This window comes from Sus scrofa, chromosome 15, assembly GCF_054392235.1.
Source record: "Sus scrofa isolate SSC_HxYL_T2T_F1_AM1 chromosome 15, Sscrofa_HxYL_maternal_Yorkshire_Landrace_v2.0, whole genome shotgun sequence".
NCBI classification, from domain to species: domain Eukaryota; kingdom Metazoa; phylum Chordata; class Mammalia; order Artiodactyla; family Suidae; genus Sus; species Sus scrofa.
Window position 1 is genome coordinate 119,265,561 of NC_139397.1, and position 18,623 is coordinate 119,284,183.

Genomic DNA, 18,623 nt, shown 5'->3' on the forward strand with positions numbered 1-18,623 from the left:
TCCCCTGGTTGAAGCCCTATTTTCTCTTCTGCCTGCAGACGCGAAGATATCTTATCCATTCTCACCGCCGTCAACAATGATGTGAGCCGACAAGTGGACAAACGTGGAAGCAAAAAACAGATGCCTCAGCCTGCTTTCACACTACGTAAAAAAGTCGTATTCCCTGTGCCACAGGAAGAGCTTTTATTGTAGCAGCGAATTCTGATCGACTTAAGACTTGAGAGGATCCTTTGGCCATCGCTCCAACTTCCCCACTCATCATAGAAATTAGTGACAGATGGTGAGCTGGCCTCCGACTGTCATTCTAATAATAGAAAAGGTCCTATTTTCTGCCACAACAAATTCTGTTTTTTTTTTTTTTTCTTTTCTTCTTTTTGATATGCCACACATATGGCTCAAATCTGCTGTTTCTGTGGCTGTGGTGATTCACCCCCAACCTGGGAACTTCCTTTTTCTTTTCTTTCTTTCTTTTTTTTTCTGTCTTTTCAGGGCCATACCAGCGGCATATGGAGGTTCCCAGGCTAGGGGTCTAATTGGAGCTGTAGCTGCCTGCCCACGCCACAGCCACAGCAACAGCAACACCAGATCCGAGCTGCATCTGCGACCTACACCACAGCTCATGACAACGCCCGGATCCTTAACCTATTGAGCGAGGCCAGGGATTGAACCCACAACCTCATGGTTCTTAGTTGGATTCATTTCTGCTGCCCCAGGACGGGAACTCCCCAACCTGGGAACTTCCATGTGCCACAGACGCAGCTATAAAACAACAACAACAACAAAAAGTTAGAAAACTTTCTTTATTGAAGCCTTGGATTGTTGTTTGTTTGTTTGTTTAGTGCTGCATCTGTTGTAAATGGAAGTTTCCAGGTCCCCAGGTGAGGGGTCACATCAGAGCTGCAGCTGGGGCCACAGCCACATGGGATCTGAGCCACATCTGAGACCTACACTGGCAGCTCGCAGCAACACCGGATCCTTAATCCACCGATCGAGGCCAGGGATTGAATCTGCATCCTCATGGGAACAATACCATGCCCTTAACCCATTGAGCCACAACAGGAGCTCCAGCCTTGGATTGTGGTCTTGAATTTAGTTGTGTACCCTGAGAAAAAAGTAATTGTTCTTTGTTTGTGGATCTGTGAAGGAAGTGGTGGAACAGGTATATTTTAAGGTTCCTTTTAGCTCAGAACCACTGTTCATGGCCTTGACTGAGCTTAGGTGTCCTTTCTATATGCCCATCCCTTGGTATAATTTTGTATCCTCTCTGCGCCTTGTTTTAGACACTGGATGGTGGCATAGTCATGGTTCACCGACTCTGCCCTCCCTAAAATGTGGTTTGTGCCATGCCCTTGTCCTGCTTTAGTGGCAGGAATGGGCTCCTCAGGAGCTGTTTCTCTTGGGCTGAGAACAGGGTTGGCTCTAGGAAGATGACAGCTCGATGTGAAGAGAGACCCTCAGCTCCTCTGGGGACAGACGTTTTGACAAATTTGCATTAAATTCCATGTTGTGTTAAATTCCACCAGCTTCAGATACCCGTGACACAACAACCCATCTCAAACCGCCTAAAGCTCAGAAGCAAATTAATTGCCTCTTTCCCTTGAAAACACATCAACAGGAGACTGGCTTCATGTGAGGCTTGAATCAGGACTAAATCTGCCAAACAGCATCTCTCAGCCAGCGTCCTCCGGGTTGGCAGCCGACTGGCGTCAGTACCTCGCCTTAACGCCACACTCTCTGCTTCTCTGGCCCAAAGTGTTGAAGAGAGAGGCAGCCTCAGGTACCAGGGCTGTTCACAGGGCTCATTGCTCCCTCTTTAGCCAGAGCAGTGTCTGACTATGCCTTTGGTGGCTCTGTATGGAAGCCTTGATACTTGAAGGTTTTGAACACTTCTATGTACTGAACTTTTTTTTTTTTTTTTAATTTCAAGAGGAATTTTTAATTCTTGGAAGGAATTAGATGTTAATTCCTGGAAAGAGGGGAGATTAAAAATCCCGTGGTTAAGGATGCATTTGCAGACCAAGAAGCCGAAACTCAAGGAGACAGAGTGATTTTGCTACAGCCTCCAGGCAATTATTGTTTACAGCATTTTATTTCCTACTTAACTGAACTGGAATGTCATGAGTCATAAGAGGACTCTGAATGCTTCTTGGAAACGCATGCCCTCATGAAAGATGTCAAGGAGTGATGAAGAAAAATAACTCAGTGATGCTTGATGTCTGACAAATTTGCAATGAGAGATATTCCTAAGAACATTGTTATAATGTAGCCAGTTATCATATGGATTTGAATGTAGGTGGTCCAAGGAAGCAAATCTCATATATATGTCAGGATAATCTTCCAGAACCATGTTTATACAAGTCAAAGCTAACTACTAGTGGGTATAGTCTTTGCCCAGGTGGGTATACACAGGACTGTTGGCCATTTAACAGTCCTTTGCAAATGAAGGATGGTTTGGAACAAAAGAAGGAGCAAAGGATCCAGAGAGAGAAGCTTTAGGTTTCTGTTGTACATATGCTGTGACCTTCTTGCTCTGAGACACTAAATCTAGGTTTTTTTTTTTTGTCTTTTTAGGGCTGTACCCATAGCTTATGGAGATGCCCAGGTTAGGGGTCGAATCAGAGCTGCAGCCGCCAGCCTACACCACAGCCACAGCCACAGCCATGCCAGATCCAAGCTGCATCTGCGACCTATACCACGGCAATACCGGATCCTTAACCCACTGAGCGAGGCCAGGGATCCAACCTGCATCCTCATGGATACTAGTCAGATTCGTTTCCGTTGAGCCACGACGGGAACTCCCTCAAGTTAGTTTTTTTGAACCTTATCTATAAAGCAGAGAAAGCATTATCTGTTGGGAGGATTAAGTTTTGAACTTAATTGTGCAGCACTGAATATAAGGCTTATGTTAGCAGAGTCTTCTGGTAGTAACCTAAATGGAAATTGCATTGCTTTGCATCTAATTCCATCTGACTTTTAGCCTCAAATCAACACTAGCAGCACCCACTGACATTCTCTGAATGAGGAACTACAGGGCCAGCTCTTGGCTTGGAGTCCACTGGACAAAATACTGTTGGGGACTCCTGAATCAGAAGCGTGTGGGGCTTGATGTCGAAGTCCTGGTCTATTTTATATTTCTGTTTTACTGGAACTTAGTGCTTGTGCAAGGTTAAATTCTGGAATCAGGAAACTTTCCATGAATTTTCTTTCCAGAGGCCTCCAGGAAGGGCTAGAGGAACCACTAGACATTTATGTCTGTGTGTCATGGGTCTGTACAGACACCAGGGGTGCAATCATTCTGACTCATTTTTCCTAAATGGAGCATGTACACACTTCTGTGTGTGTGTGTGTGTGTGTGTGTGTGTGTTTGTGAATTTAGAGTCCAGAGATGAGAGGATGTGATTTGGTCACAGCTACTTGACAGCTGGTACAGCCATTGTCTATGCAGACATTTATGATGAAAGTGGGTGGATGGAGGAAAGTGTCTGTATATTTTGCCCCAGTTTTGCTCACCTTTCTAGAGCTGTAATTAATTTTTTCTTTCTTTTCTTTTTTTTTTTCTCCCCCAAAAGTTTGGCTTCTCCCAAGCAAAATGAAGGATATGGAAACTTTGATGTTGGATATGCACATGTTGGTTATTTAATAATGATGCTTCTGGTGTTTATCATTATTAGAAATATTAATCACTACAATGTCCTACTGGCTCTACTTCAGATTCTCACCGAGGTGATGGGCGTGGGGTGATAGCATGGTATTTCCTTTGGTAATATGTTAGATTCTCCCAGTGCTCAGGTAATTTAAACTTAGAAGCAACTGTGACATTGCGGTTACTGACCAATTAGAAGAGGCACTGATCAGTTTAACACAACAGTGAATGAGGCTGAATAGCAGCCCTTTATTAAAAGTCAAATCTCCACTGAGGTGAACCAAATTAGACATTTACCTCCTTTTCTTTTTTCTTTTTCCTTTTTTTTCCATACTCTTAATTTTATAACGTTTGCAGTTCTACAACAATCATCATAACCCAATTTTATAGCATTTCCATCCCAAACCCCCAGCCCATCCCCCCACCCCTAGCCTGTCTCCTTTGGAAACTGTAAGTTTTTCAAAGTCTGTGGGTCAGTATCTGTTCTGCAAAGAAATTCATTGTGTCCTTTTTTTAGATTTCACATGTAAGCAATAGCATATGATGTTGGTGTCTCACTGTCTGATTAACTTCACGTAGCGTGATCATTTCTAGGTCCATCCGTGTTGCTTCAGATGCTGTTATTTCTTTCCTTTTAATGGCTGAGTAATATTCCATTGTGTATATGTACCATATTTTCTTGATCCACTCCTCTGTCGATGGGCATTTAGGTGGTTTCCATGTCTTGGCTGTTGTATACAGTGCTGCAGTGAACACTGGAGTACATATATCTTTCCGAGTCGTGGTTTCCTCTGGATAGACGCCCAGGAGTGGGATTGTTGGAATAGACATTTACATCATTTTATAGAAAGCCTGTGTACTATATCTGAGTCGCAAAATTTTCTAGGTCGGATACTTGCTGAATGATCTAGTCAAGTTGTCTTCAACCTGGAATTTTTTGGCCCTTAGGTTTTTGTGGATTTATTCTCAGGGGCTGGGAGTCCTCTATCTTCATTTTTAAATATTTTCATTCCTTTGGGTGCTTATCTTTAAAAATTAATATAAGTGCACTTCTCTGTTGTATGATTGCTTCATATGTGAGCATTACCGCATAACTTCCGTGCTCACATCTAGGAGCCCACAGAAAGCGATTAACTTTACATTGCACTTTTAATGTAGCATGGATTAGAGTCCATGGCTGGGGGGGCCTTCGGTTTACTGTCGGGTATCAGGGGTTAAACTGTTTGAAACCTATTCCAACCATCCTCTTATTTATGACAGATCCCTTCTTTACCATCCCTCCCCGCTGCTTACGTCTTCCAACAGGGAACTTACAGCACACGCAGACTCGTGGATTTGGGTGTTTATGTCATGAATTTGAGAGACCCTGTGGTCCTTCAGAGGGTTAAACTTATCCAAATCTCACAGCTGTAGCGGAGGATTTGCAATCCTGTGTCTCTCTTGCTCTGCAATCCTGCCACCTGGTTTCACCTGTGAACCACTTTAATTATCTTTTTCTCTGTTGGACTTGAATCTGCCCCTCTGAATGTACTTTAAGCCACTGAGGCTCATTCTAACTCTGAAGCCATACCAAACAAGTCTAACAATTGTCTGGTGACGGATATGTCATATGTAACAAGTTTTTGTTTGTTTGTTTATTTGTTTTAACTTTTTTATCTGATAGGCGCTGGATCTTGTCAAAAGTCTATAATTTGCTCTTAAGGATGTAGTAAGAATATAGTGACAGATTTGTATCTTTAAACAGAAACTAAGTTTCTGAAAGTGAAACCCTTTTAAAAAAGGCACTAATGGAGTTCCTGTCGTGGCGCAGTGGTTAATGAATCCGACTACGAACCATGAGGTTGCGGGTTCGGTCCCTGCCCTTGCTCAGTGGGTTAACGATCCGGCGTTGCCGTGAGCTGTGGTGTAGGCTGCAGACGCGGCTCGGATCCTGCGTTGCTGTGGCTCTGGCGTAGGCCCGTGGCTGCAGCTCCGATTCAACCCCTAGCCTGGGAATCTCCATATGCCGCGGGAGCGGCCCAAGAAATAGCAACAACAACAACAACAAAAAGACAAAAGACAAAAAAAAAAAAAAAAAAAAAGGCACTAAGGAGGAGTTCCCTCGTAGGGCAGGGGGGTAAGGACCTTGTGTCATCACTGCAGTGTCTTGGGTTGCCGCTGTTGCATGGGTTCAGTCCCTGGCCTGGGAACTTCCACATGCCATGGGCATGGCCAAAAGAAATACAAACAACCATTTTTTTTTTTTTTCTTTTTTAAAGTGTTTGGCTGCACCCGCAGCATGTAGAAGCTCCAGGGCCAGGGATCAAACCAGAGCAGAAATAGCACCTAGGCCACAGGGGAAGTCCATAGACAATTATTTCTTGACACAACTTTTGCATATATGAAATTTTAAAAGAGTTTTTCTAGTAAAATTTTTTACTAGTATTATTATTTTTTCTTTTTCTTTTTAGGGCTACACTCGAGGCATATGGAAGTTCCTAGGCCAGGGGTCTAATCGGAACAGCAGCTGCTGGCCTACACCACAGACACAGCAACCTGAGATCCGAGCCGCGTCTTCAACCTACACCACAGCTCAGGGCAATGCCAGATCCTTCACCCACTGAGTGAGGCCAGGGATAGAACTCATATCCTCATGGATCCTAGCTGGGTTTGTTAACGAAGAGAACTCCCTAAATTTTACTTTTTAAACTTATTTTTGAATAGGTACTATATTTACATTGTTCAAAGATAAGAAGATATGAAAAGATGTTTAGGAAATGTCTTGCCCTCATTTCTGTCCACTGCACATTCGGTCCTCCCTCCTCCTCATCCCACAGATGATCTCAGGGTTTCCTAATGCAAGTGCAGACACCGAATACAAACTCTGTGCCTTTTAAAATATGTATCTCTTGAAACAAATTCCATACACTGTGAAGTTCACATCTCATTTGGTCTTATTTAAGATGATTCTGTTCAATTCTATACAGTTCGAGAATGGGAATAACTACGAGCTTTGTGGACTGAGTGCTTGTGCATAGTAGTGATTGCCTTACCAATAAATATATTTTTTCTCCTTTTTACCTTTGAGGAATAGTTTTGATCTTACTTAGCTCTTTTCTGGTTATATATGGCGATATAGGTTCACTGTGGAATATTTGGGACATGTAAGAACACACGCAGAGGAAGAGTTCTTTGGTTTATAATACCATTTCGGCATATGCTTTCCCATTCTTTCACTCCGCGTTTGCCCTTGGTCTAACCCACTGCCTTTAGATGAGCCACACCTCCTTGTCCTCTCAGTCACGCATCCAGGACAGTTTGTCGTTACCTGTATCTGTACTTGCACCCAAGGCTCCATCTCAAGCGTGCCCCTCCATGACAGCCCCCTCCCACCATTCCATCTCACTTCCACTGGGCCCCTCCCTCCAGCCATCTTCAGTGCCACAGGATGGCAGTCAGTCCCTTGACCCCATCTGCCATCTTTCCAATGTCAACAGCATCCCTCACTCTCTCTTTCCCTCTTTTCCCAGCCAGAGGCCATGTGTCATCATTAAACTCACTCTTTCACCCACCCTCTACCCCCTAGCCTTTCCCTCAGTGCTGCTCATGGGGCAGAATCCAAACTCTGGTTAATCCCATATGTCTGCCTAGTTGACATTTGTACTGGATTTTTTTTTTTTTTTTTTTTTTTTGGTCTTTTTTAGGGCCACTCCCATGGCATATGGAGGTTCCCAGGCTAGGGGTCGAATCGGAGCTACAGCTGCCGGCCTATGCCACAGCCACAGCAACATCTGATCTGAGCCACATCTACGACCTATACCAAGGTCATGGCAACACTGGATCCTTAACTCACTGAGCAAGACCAAGGATCGAACCCAAAACCTCCTGGTTTCTAGTCAGATTCATTTCCACTGTGCCACAATGGGAACTCCTGTGCTGGAATTCTTGGCTGTGGCTGGTGTAAGAACACGATGGTGCAGACTGGTCTCATTTTTAAAGCCGAAAATCACCAAACTCAAGTAGGTGTTCCGTGCTTCCTGGAAATCCTGTGACATTGCCCTGGCTCTGAAACCCTTTTGCTTTCTCAGCTACTTTACACCTTTCTTTTGTCAGCTCAGACCTCTGCTGTCCTCCACGCTGCTCACTTTCATTTGAGGAATGAGGAGCTCACTCATTTCCCTAAGGGAAGTGATCAGATGAGACTCTACTTTCCACCACTGTGTCTCCTCGCCCACCTGCACCTTAACCCGCATTTACTGATTTCTCTCCGTCCACAATGGGCACCCTGCCCCTGTCACTCCTAAGAGTCAGTGTCCTGCCCAGGGACCTTGCCATCCTGCTTCCTCAAAGGTGTCACCTCCGCAGCCACCCTCCCATCTCCTTCTGCTCTGTTAACCCTCCCCTCGTCCCAGGTTATTCCCCTGCACCTACAAAACATGCTGTTAATTTCTTCTTCCTTCAAAACAAACAGCAAAATGAAACGGAACACTCCCCCCCCCCACCCGTGTGCACCCAAAGCCTATCTTCTCTCAGATGCTCAGAAGCAGCCTCTGGGAAGAATGTTCTTGTGCCGATGATTTCAAGACAGGGGGCCTCTCCAGAGAAACCAGCAGTGGACGGGGACCAAGACTGGGAAGAGGAGGAGGCAGGCAAAGCCGAGGACACTGGTGTTATCTCAGTCCGGCCTGGCGGGAGCACTGGGGAGTGAAAATCATCCTCAGAGTCCTGCTCTACCAGAGGCCAGGGAGCCGGTCTTTCGCCTTCCCTGAGCTCTCCATCCTTGGCTAAGAGCTGCCCCAGGCGGAGGAGTTTAGACTTCCAGGCACATCCCGTGGGCGGGGGACAGTCCCTACATAGCCTCCTATGCAAATGTGTGAGCCGTCAGAAGCAAAATCCTCTCCCGGCTGGCAAGCTGGTGGGGGTAGCGGTGGGCTGGGGCGGGTGCGGGGGGAGAGTGGAATTAGAATGGATCAGAGGAGATCTGTGAGGAGCACGGGCAGCACCCCTGTGTCCCCCTTGACCCCACATCATATCTTGTCTTCCCATCCACAGACCTGTCCCACATTTGCATGGCCTGGGGCAACAGTAAAATCTGAGGTCCACAAATCATATGTAGGACTCTTAACTCTCCAAAAATTGTTCCCCACTCCTTCTGCCTTTTTGGAGGGATTGAAAGGCCAGGTTAGAACTGATCATTTTTGTGATGAGCAGAGTGTCTGCCTCTGGCCCACAGCCTAATCCTCCACTCCCATCCCATTGCAGTGACATTTCTCCATTCCCCAAATGCACAATCAGAAGCTCAGAACTACATCTGAACTACATCGCTGCTGATTTCACCGCTTGAGAGAATCTTCATGCCCCCCCCCAACCCCATCCCCACTCAAGCCTTCCTGATACCCCAGCTCCAGCCACCCTGCCAGGAGACAGTGCGTTAGTTTTGGTTAGGTGTCTCTTGCCACCCCCAAATTAGCCACGCTAGCCCTTGGGTCTAGCCACTTGCTGAGGCTGAAAATGATGACTCCATGACAGTGACAGAGAGGTGTTACTGTTCCCATTTTATAGATGAGAAAATTAAGGCTCAGAGAAACAAAGCAAAAAACAAGGTCACCCTGCTAGAGAGTTGGAGGGACCGGACTTGAACTCTATTTAGTTGACCTCCAAGTCCAGAATTCCAAGTGCACTGCAGTTGTGCAAATATTCCCTGAGGGACAGAGGGCGGGCCAACAGAGGGTAATTTGCATACCAGCCCGGTTCCTGGAGGTGGGAGCCTGGGCTCTGCTTGAGTTATCACCCTGAAATGTCTAGGACAAGCCAGTTTTTTTGTTTTGTTTTGTTTTGTTTTTTAATTTTTATTAGAGTGTAGGTGATTTTCCGATGTTGTGCCAGTTCCTGCCATACAGCATAGTGACCCGGTCCTACACATACAAGCCAGTTTTATCAACAGTTTCATGCTTGTGAGAAATGGACTTGGCCCCGGTTAAAGATTGTGTTTTCACAGGCAGTTCTGTTTTTAGAAGCAACGTGATTCATTCTGCCAGTAATCAGAAGCACAGCTGCCTGTAGAAGAGTTGGGCTGGTCCGACCTCCTCCTCAGGCTCAGGCACCGGCAACTTAGGTCTGTGATCCCTGCAGGTGACAAATCCCTTCAGCCAGACTCCCCCTTTTTTGCTCTTTGTGTATAGCAGGAAATTACAGTTTCTGGGAAAGACGATAAAAGTAATTCAGTGGCAGGAAGAGAACACCGAGCAGGCTCTCAAATCTCAACAACCCCACCTCCCAGGCTCTGATGCCTGACCCCCATGCTGCATAGGCAGAGCAGTATTTCACAGTCCTGTCCAGAGGCAAGCTGTCCGTCTGTGGTACCTGCAATCCACAGTGCCCTGAAGCAAGACCTCAGCCTGGCCTTGAAGCAAGCACCACCTTTTCCTCCCCCCCCCCCCTTTTTTGGCTGTACCGAGCCACATGGAAGTTCCTGGGCCAAGGATCCAATCCGAGCCGGAGCTGTGACCTATGCCACAGCTGCAGCAACGCCAGATCCTTAACCCATGGTGCTGGGCTGGGGATGGAACCGAAGCCTCCACAGAGACAAGCTGGATCATTAACCCCCACTGCGCCGCATCGGGAACTTCACCACGTTTTAATTTTGGAAACTTTTTTTTTTTTTTTTGTCTTTTTGTCTTTTTAGGGCCGCACTTGCAGCATATGGAGGTTCCCAGGCTAGGGGTTGAATCACAGCTACAGCTGCCGGTCTACACCACAGCCACAACTACGTGGGATCCAAGTTGCAACCTACACCAAAGCTCATGGCAACACTGGATCCTTAACCCACTGAGCAAGGCCAGGGATCGAACCCACAACCTCATGGTTCCTAGTCGGGTTCATTAACCATTGAGCCATGACGGGAACTCTGGAACCATTTTGAATTTAGCATTCTCAGTTTACCAGTCTTCTACTCTCTCTCTTATTGTTTCTTTTGGTTCCATGTGTAAATGTACTTGTCTCCTTCCTTTCATCATAAACAGCATTGAAAAATTCCTAGTTTCTTTATTTGGAAAATACAATACAAAGAGGTGGTAAACAATTCAAACACTACAAAAGGATACACGGGGAAAAGTAAGTTTCACATTAACTCCTGTCCCACAAGCCCCCCATTCCTTCCATAGGGATAATTATTATTTCCAATGTTTTAAATATTCTTCCAGAGATGTTTTATTCTTATAGAAACATATATGTATCTGTGTCCTTGCCTCATTTACCCCATTCCCAAATGTTAGCAGATTGTTCCACACTTCACATTTCAAAGTTAACATATCTTGGAGGCTGTTCTTTTTTTAATTTTTCCCCTAGGGCCGCTCCAGGCTAGGGGTCTAATCAGAGCTACAGCTGCTGGCCTACGCCACAGCCACAGCAACACTAGATCCAGCTGTGTCTGTGACCTACACCACAGCTCACAGCAACACGAGATCCTTAACCCACTGAGCCAGGCCAGGGATTGAACGCACAACCTCATGGTTCCTAGTCAGATTCGTTGACCACTGAGCTGCCATGGGAATGCCTCTTGGAGGCTATTCTATATCAGAACTTATAGGTCTCCATGGTCCTTCGCAGGACTGACTATTCCATTGCGTGTGTGTGTGTGTGTGTGTGTGTGTGTGTGTGTGTCTGAATCATTTTGCTGTACTCCTGAAATGAACACAACATTGTAAATCAACTGACTTCAATTTGCAAAAAGATAGGCAATGAAGTGTGGGGAGATGAAAAAGTCTGGAGATAGACGGTAGTGATGGTTGCACAACAGTGTTCAGGTACTTACTGCCATCGACCTGTACATTTTAAAATGGTTTAAATGGTAAATTTTATGTCACGTATATTTTACCCCAATAAAAGAGACAGGCAATAAATGAAGAGGAAATATTTGCTCTGTAAGTGACTAAGGATGAAGGTCTCTACGAAAATTTGTGAAATGAAACTCACTTTTAGGAATGAACTGAGGAGAAATTTCTATGAATCAGAAAGAAACAAAAAGCTCAATTGCACGCGATGAAAAGTTGGAATCTTGCCAATCTACGGGATTGGGATAAGAAAGATTTACTAAACAGGAGTTCCCATCGTGGCTCAGTGGTTAACGAATCCGACTAGAAACCATGAGGTTGCGGGTTTGATCCCTGGCCTTGCTCAGTGGGTTAAGGATCCGGCATTGCCGTGAGCTGTGGTGTAGGTCACAGACTCGGCTCGGATCCTGCATTGCTGTGGCTCTGGTGTTGGCCGGTGGCTACAGCTCTGATTCGACCCCTAGCCTGGGAACCTCCATATGCCGCGGGAAGCAGCCCTAGAAAAGCCAAAAAAAAAAGAAAGATTTACTAAACAAAAACGTACTTTTGTTAACCTCACTCTCCATGATCGTAAGTTCTAAGTTAGCTACAGCTAAGTCAATAGTTTTATGTTGCAGTTAAAATTCTATTTACAGATTTGATGTACGAATGAAATATTTTAGCAATATTTTCTTTTTTGTGATTAAAAATGCACGTGCATCATTATCATGAAAAAAATTCGACTGCAAAATGAATAAAGGATGTGAACCAGTATTTCATAGAGGAAATAAAAATGAATATTGAAGTTATGGAACTTTAAAATCTTAGTAATAGCATAAACAAACCAAAACTGCTCAGATTAATACAAGTTAATGAAAAAAAGATTGGAAAGGATGTGGTGAAATGGGCCCTTTTATGGGCTATTGTTGGAAATATAAATTGGTTTAGGAAAAGAAATTTTACCACATCTCTCAAATATTTAATTACACAATTCTATGACAGATGAATTCATTCTTCTAGAATTTTTCCCCAGAAATAATCATGTTCACAAACACATGTTCAGTACCACACAGTGACTGGAACCTACCCCCAAACTACCCAAACTGGAAACTATTCCTTACATAGAGGAGTGGCTAAGTAAACTGCACAAGTATGCACGGGTATAGTGGGCATAAATTACAAGAATTAATTGAGATTATATTACAGACCTGGAATGATGCCCATTCTACTACCTTGAGCAGTTAAAAAAAAAAAAAAAGGCAGGCTATAATATATATATTCAATTAGGGATCAGTCAGAGATGGAAACCGTACCTGTCATTTAATTTGAAAGGGAAAACTTAATACGAATGATTAATTAGCAAAAGAAGGTTAATTACTCAAGGTTAAAGTTCTCCAGGGCTGAGGGAGAATCAGGGAAGGAAGAATCTGGAAGACTCCTCTTGCTCTTAAGGTTGTGACTCAGAACTGGTTGAAGCTGTTGCTGCGACCACTGACAATATAAAGAAGTTCCCTGGAGGTGGGGTGAGCATGGGGGGTGTGTGTGTGTGTGTGTGTGTGTGTGTGTGCGCGCGCGCGCGCGCGCGTGCATAGGGTGTGTGTGTGTGTGTGTGTGTGTGTGTGTGTGTGTGTGTGTAGGGGGGCAGAGCTTGTCTGCGGTTGGCAAGCGGGGCCGATGAACAAGGGGCTGCTCACTGGGTGCTGACACGGTGCTCGAGTGGGCACCACGGTGTCTTCCGTGCCTGGCGGAAGGCAGGGAGAGGTGCCGCCTAAACAAACCAGGAAGAGAATGCTCCGGGCTCTTGCTTGCCTGTCCCTTCAGCGCCCTCTACCTGCAAAATCCAAAATTGTGCCAGTGGGCACAGGAGGTGTTTTCTAGGTTTAGTTACAGTATCACCAAGCAGGACTCAGAACAGTGGATTTGAGCTGGGAGGCAATACCTTGATCGATTCTGGCACAGTATTTGGATCCTGCTTTTGCACTCAAATTGTATATGTAACATAATATGTGCAGAGATGTTATAATATTTGCTTACACTTGTTATATATTTACTCTGTGTGTGCCGGGAGCTGTTGTAAATATTTCGCAAGTATTTGATTGTCGTAGTGATAGGGATAGAGTAGGATGGTTACACAAGTAGTTGTAGAAATTCCTTTAGGGAACCATAGATTGAGAGGGAAACCTAGGGAACTTTGGAGAGACCACTGTAAGTTAATACTCGCTTGAGAAAGCCATCAGAATGTCATGGAATGAAGCAGCCTTGCTTAACGATAAACTCATAGGTAAAAATATGAAATACATCCTTGTAGCTTATTTTATACCCAATAGTTTGTATCTCTTACTCCTCTATCCCTACGTTGCCCACCCCCCTCCCCTCCGCAACAGACCTCAAGAAAAAAAAAAAAAGAAAAAAAAAACTAGCACATTTATAATAAAATGAGAAAACAACAAAGCAAAACAAAACAAAATAAGTGAAAATATGAGCGATGCCTCAGGTCATTAAGTGAAAGATAAAATGAGGCCTGCATTCAAGTTCAGCAGGATAATGATCCTTAGGACCCAAGACAGGAATTTAAGGGAAAGATGATATTCCAGAGTAGGAGACCCTCCTTATATGGAAACCTTAGATGATTCAACATATTTTAGCTTATGTTACCACCCTTCTGTTGATTTGAATAAGCACCGTGGAGGTCCTAGTTTGACCTGATAGGGTCAAATGCTCTCTCCACCAGTACAAAGGAGGAGATAAAGATGTAAGCAGGACATCTACTCCAAGAACGAGGAAGAAGGCAGTCTTTTCCCCTTCCCCACTTTCCTTCCCTGATAGAAATATAGCCACCTAATTCTTGGGCCAGAGTCTCCTCAGCTGCCTGCTGGTATCTCTCACAAACATCCTATCTTAATAAATCTATTTCTTGCCTCTCACGTGGTCTCTGGCTGAGTTCCTTCTGGGCGGGGACACCAAGAACCTGAGCTTTAGTAAGTCCAGACACCAGATGAGTGATTCTAATTGAAAAACACTGTGGGTTCAAGTCCCAATCTGGGTTTTCGCTGGGTTCGAGTCAGAGGTGTTTCGTTTTCGATAGTAACCCTCAACTGCAGGAGGTGTTACAGTCTCTACTCTCTGAATAAGGAAACTAAAGCACCAAGCTGTTAAATAACGTGCCCAAGGGCACACAGCCAGCAAGTGGCAGAGCAAGAGTCACAATGGCTTTACGTGCACTGAAAAAAGACGGAAAGAATAAAGGTATTAACTGTGATGACCTCTCAAGTTGACACCAAAGAGGCCATAGAGAAGTTTCTACTTTTTAATCAATGCTTTAAATAAATAAATACAGTGATAAAACGACTGCTTTTTTTTTTTTTTTTTTGTATCTGTGGATGGGATTTTTTTTTTTTTTTTTTTGTCTTTTTTGTTGTTGTTGTTGTTGCTATTTCTTGGGCCGCTCCCGAGGCATATGGAGGTTCCCAGGCTAGGGGTTGAATCAGAGCTGTAGCCACCGGCCACACCACAGCCACAGCAATGCAGGATCCGAGCCGCGTCTGCAACCTACACCACAGCTCACGGCAACGCCGGATCGTTAACCCACTGAGCAAGGGCAGGGATCAAACCCGCAACCTCATGGTTCCTAGTCGGATTCGTTAACCACTGCGCCACGACGGGAACTCCGGATTTTTTTTTTTTTTTTTGAGGGGAGGTGTTTTATTTTTCAAAGAAGTAAAACTAATAAGGAACAACTCCCCATGCCAAGCAGTAAGAAACAAGTGACCCAGGAGATGGGCAGGCATTGCCAGGAGCAGGAGCAGGAGAGGGTTTCTGGAGGGAGTGGCCTGATCGAAGGTTAGGAACAGGTTGAGTCACATGCAGCGAGCCCTGGTTTCTGGTTCACCTCACGTCTGGTCTGATCTGTGGCCAGGCTTCCTGCCTGCCCTCCCCACCCCAGCAGCTTGCAGAGAAGGTGGCTAATGGCTGCTTTCGGGAATTAGCATTTATGGGACACTCATAGATACTCTATGTAAGCACCACCTGTGTTGATTTACTCGTTCCCCAGAGCAACCTTATCAGGTAGTCATTGTTTTTGCTTTTTAGGGCCACACATGCAGCACATGGAAGTTCTCAGGCTAGGGGTTAAATCGCAACTACAGCTGTGAGCCTACACCACAACCACAGCAATGCAAGATCTAAGCCACATCGGTGACCCACACCACAGCTTGCGGCAATGCTGGATCCTTAACCCACTGAGCAGCGCCAGGGATCAAACCCACATCCTCACAGATACTAGTCGAGTTCATTCCTGCTGAGCCACAGTGGGCACTCACAGGTAGTCATTTTTATCTCTCTTTCCCACAGGAGAAGACTGAGGGTCGGGGAAGCAAAGGAAGTTATCCAGATCCTCAGCGAGAGGCAGAGCTGAATGCAGAGCTGTCTGATCCCAAGTCCAGGCTCCCAGCTGCCTGCTTCTGGAAGGCTGACCCTTGTGTCTGATCAGCAACTTTAGATCCTTCCCCAGAGACTGAGGGCTATAGGTCAAGGTGTTAGTAAAGGGAGAGCCAGGCTAGAGGTGCTGACATTGGTGTTCAAGGGCCCTAGTCTCAGATTTCCCATCGTGGCGCAGTGGAACTGAATCCAACTAGGAGTCATGAGGTTTTGGGTTCTATCCCTAGCCTCACTTAGTGGGCTGAGGATCTGGTGTTGCCATGAACTGTGGTGTAGTTCACAGACGCAGCTTGGATCCTGCCTTGCTGTGGCTGTGATGTAGGCTGGCAGCTACAGCTCCGATTCGACCCCTAGCCTGGGAACCTCCATAGGCCCTGAGTGTGGCCCTAAAAAGCAAAAACAAAAAGCAAACAAAAAAAACCATTGTGCCTTCTGGGGCAGCCCCCGGGCTGGGTCCACTTTGAGGCTGTGCAGGGTTGGGCCTGGGCAGGCTGAGCACAGCTGGCCACTTGAACTTTGGGAATACTGATGTGAGCCTGGAATTTCCAGAGGAAGTTGGGGATGGGGGGTGGGAGATGAGAAGTGGTGGATGCTGCAGCCTTGCTCAGTCCAGACACACACGCACTGACTTGACCAGGTGCCAATCGGGATCCACCCACCCTCTCTTTGGTTATTAGTCCACTCTAGTTACCCACTGCCTGGGTATGCGTGGAGGAGGGCCGTGTTCAGCCAAGTTCTTGTAGGAACGAGTCCAATACATTTTGGGATCCGCAACAGAGCAGGAACAACTGGCGATATTGGGTGATGCCTCGTCATTACGCAGCAAACACCAGTTAGTTCATAGTGAAAAGTTATCCTTTGCATAATTCTTTCTTTCTTTGTTTCTTTCCCTTTCCTTCCTTCCTTCTTTCTTTTGCTTTTTAGGGCCACACTGCATACGAAGTTTCCCAGGCTAGGGTGAGAATCAGAGCTACAGCTGCCAGCCTAGCAACAGCCACAGCAACGCCAGATCCAAGCCGAGTCTGAGACCTACACCACAGCTCATGGCAACACTGGATCCTTAACCCACTGAGCGAGGCTGAGGATCGAACCCTCAATCTCATGGTTCCTAGTTGGATTTTTTTCTACTGCGCCATTCCAGGAACTCCCGCTTGGAACATGTAAAGCTGTTTCTTCTGGTATTTAATTTGACATTATATGCAGCATGCTTATACTTTTTTTTTGTTTTTTGCCGTGTTTATAGCATGTGGGAAGTTCCCAGGCCAGGGATCAAACCTGAACCACAGCAGTAACCAGAGCCACAGCAGAGACGGCTGCATCCTTCATCTGCTGAGCCACGAGGGCACTCCCAACATGCTTATACCTCTATCGCTTGATTAATCAGCTTTGCCACATATAGGTTGAGATTGTTAATTGTGTTATTAGAAACTCATCACTCAAGTGCTTTTTCTTTCTTGTCAGTTACTGAGAGAGAGGAGCGTAGATAATATACTATGACGTGGATTGTCTAGTTCTCATTATAGTTCTGATCACTTTTGCTTTATGTCTACTTTGTTTGATTTAGTGTAATGATACCAGTTTTCCTGATCCTGATATTTTCAGTGTCTTTACACTTGAACACTCTCTGTTGTAAGCAGTGTATTGTCAGTTTTGTTTTTTGTTTTTGTTCTGTTACCTTTTCTTTTCTTTCCTTCTGTCCTTCTTTCTTTCTTTCCTGCTGTACCTGCGGCATGTAGAAATTCCTAAGCCAGGAGTTGAATCAGAGCTGCAGCTGAGATCTAGGCCATAGCCACAGCAATGCCAGATACGAGCTGCATCTGCAACCTATACCAAGGCTTGCAGCAATGCCGGATACTTAATGTGATGATGGAGGCCAGGAATTGAACTGGCATCCTTGCCTACACTGTGTTGGGTTCTGGTATGTTTTCTTAAAGTTAGAAAATTAATAATAAAGGAAATTTATTATTAAAGTTAATTTTAATTAATTTATTATTAAAACTAATAATTAATATAATTTTTATAATTTTATAATTTAAACATAGTTTTTAGCTTTGCTTGTATCAGATCTGTAAACTTCTTTTGGTTTTATACTTGTGCAAGAGCTATAAGCATAAGGCATTAATGTTTATATATGCTTTGACAACATTATAATAAATGAAGTGAAAATTGGAAGAAGCAATATAAAACAAATATGAAGAATGATGTGACACAATTTTTCTTTTATTTTTTTGGCCATGCCCACAGCATGTGAAAGTTCCTGGGGCAAGTATGGTTTTTCAATGAAAGAAAAAATTGAATTGAAAAATTGTCAGTTATTTCTACCCTCCACTTGTCTTATCATCTTTGCCTTTATCAGATTCTTTTTTTAAATTTATTTTTTAATAATGATTTTTATTTTTTCCATTATAGGTGGTTTACAGTGTTCTGTCAATTTTCTACTGTACAGCGAGGTGACCCAGTCACACATACATGTCTACGTTCTTTTTTCTCACATTATCATACTCCAAATTAAGTGACTAGATGTAGTTCCCAGTGCTATACAGCAGGATCTCATTGTTTATCCCTTCCAAAGGCATTAGTTTGCATCTATCAACCCCAAATTCCCAGTCCATCCCACTCCCTTCCCCTCCCCCTTGTCAACCACAAGTCTGTTCTCCATGTCCATGATTTCCTTTTCTGCGGAAAGGTTCATTTGTGCCGTATATTAGATTCCAGATATGTGATATCATATGGTATTTGTCTTTCTCTTTCTG

The 18,623-nt window shown here is 44.7% G+C and overlaps 1 protein-coding gene and 1 long non-coding RNA gene across 14 annotated transcripts in view; one reads left to right on the forward strand and one right to left on the reverse strand.

Moving 5' to 3' along the window:
- CASP10 (caspase 10) overlaps positions 1-6,702 on the forward strand; it is a 37,835-nt gene extending 31,133 nt beyond the window's left edge. For 5 of the 13 annotated variants that reach the window (XR_014828707.1, NM_001161640.2, XM_084997993.1 and 2 more), the window contains one exon: positions 39-6,702. Coding sequence is in view for 4 of the 13 variants with exons in the window: in NM_001161640.2 (NP_001155112.2) it covers positions 39-192 (154 nt within the window). In the remaining 9 variants the exon portion in view is untranslated. The remainder of the gene's footprint in view (positions 1-38) is intronic. The other 8 variants (XR_014828701.1, XR_014828705.1, XR_014828703.1 and 5 more) reach the window with 3 other exon arrangements.
- LOC146396078 (uncharacterized) overlaps positions 1-18,623 on the reverse strand; it is a 1,511,729-nt gene that overhangs the window by 979,145 nt on the left and 513,961 nt on the right. The gene's annotated exons all lie outside the window — the stretch shown is intronic.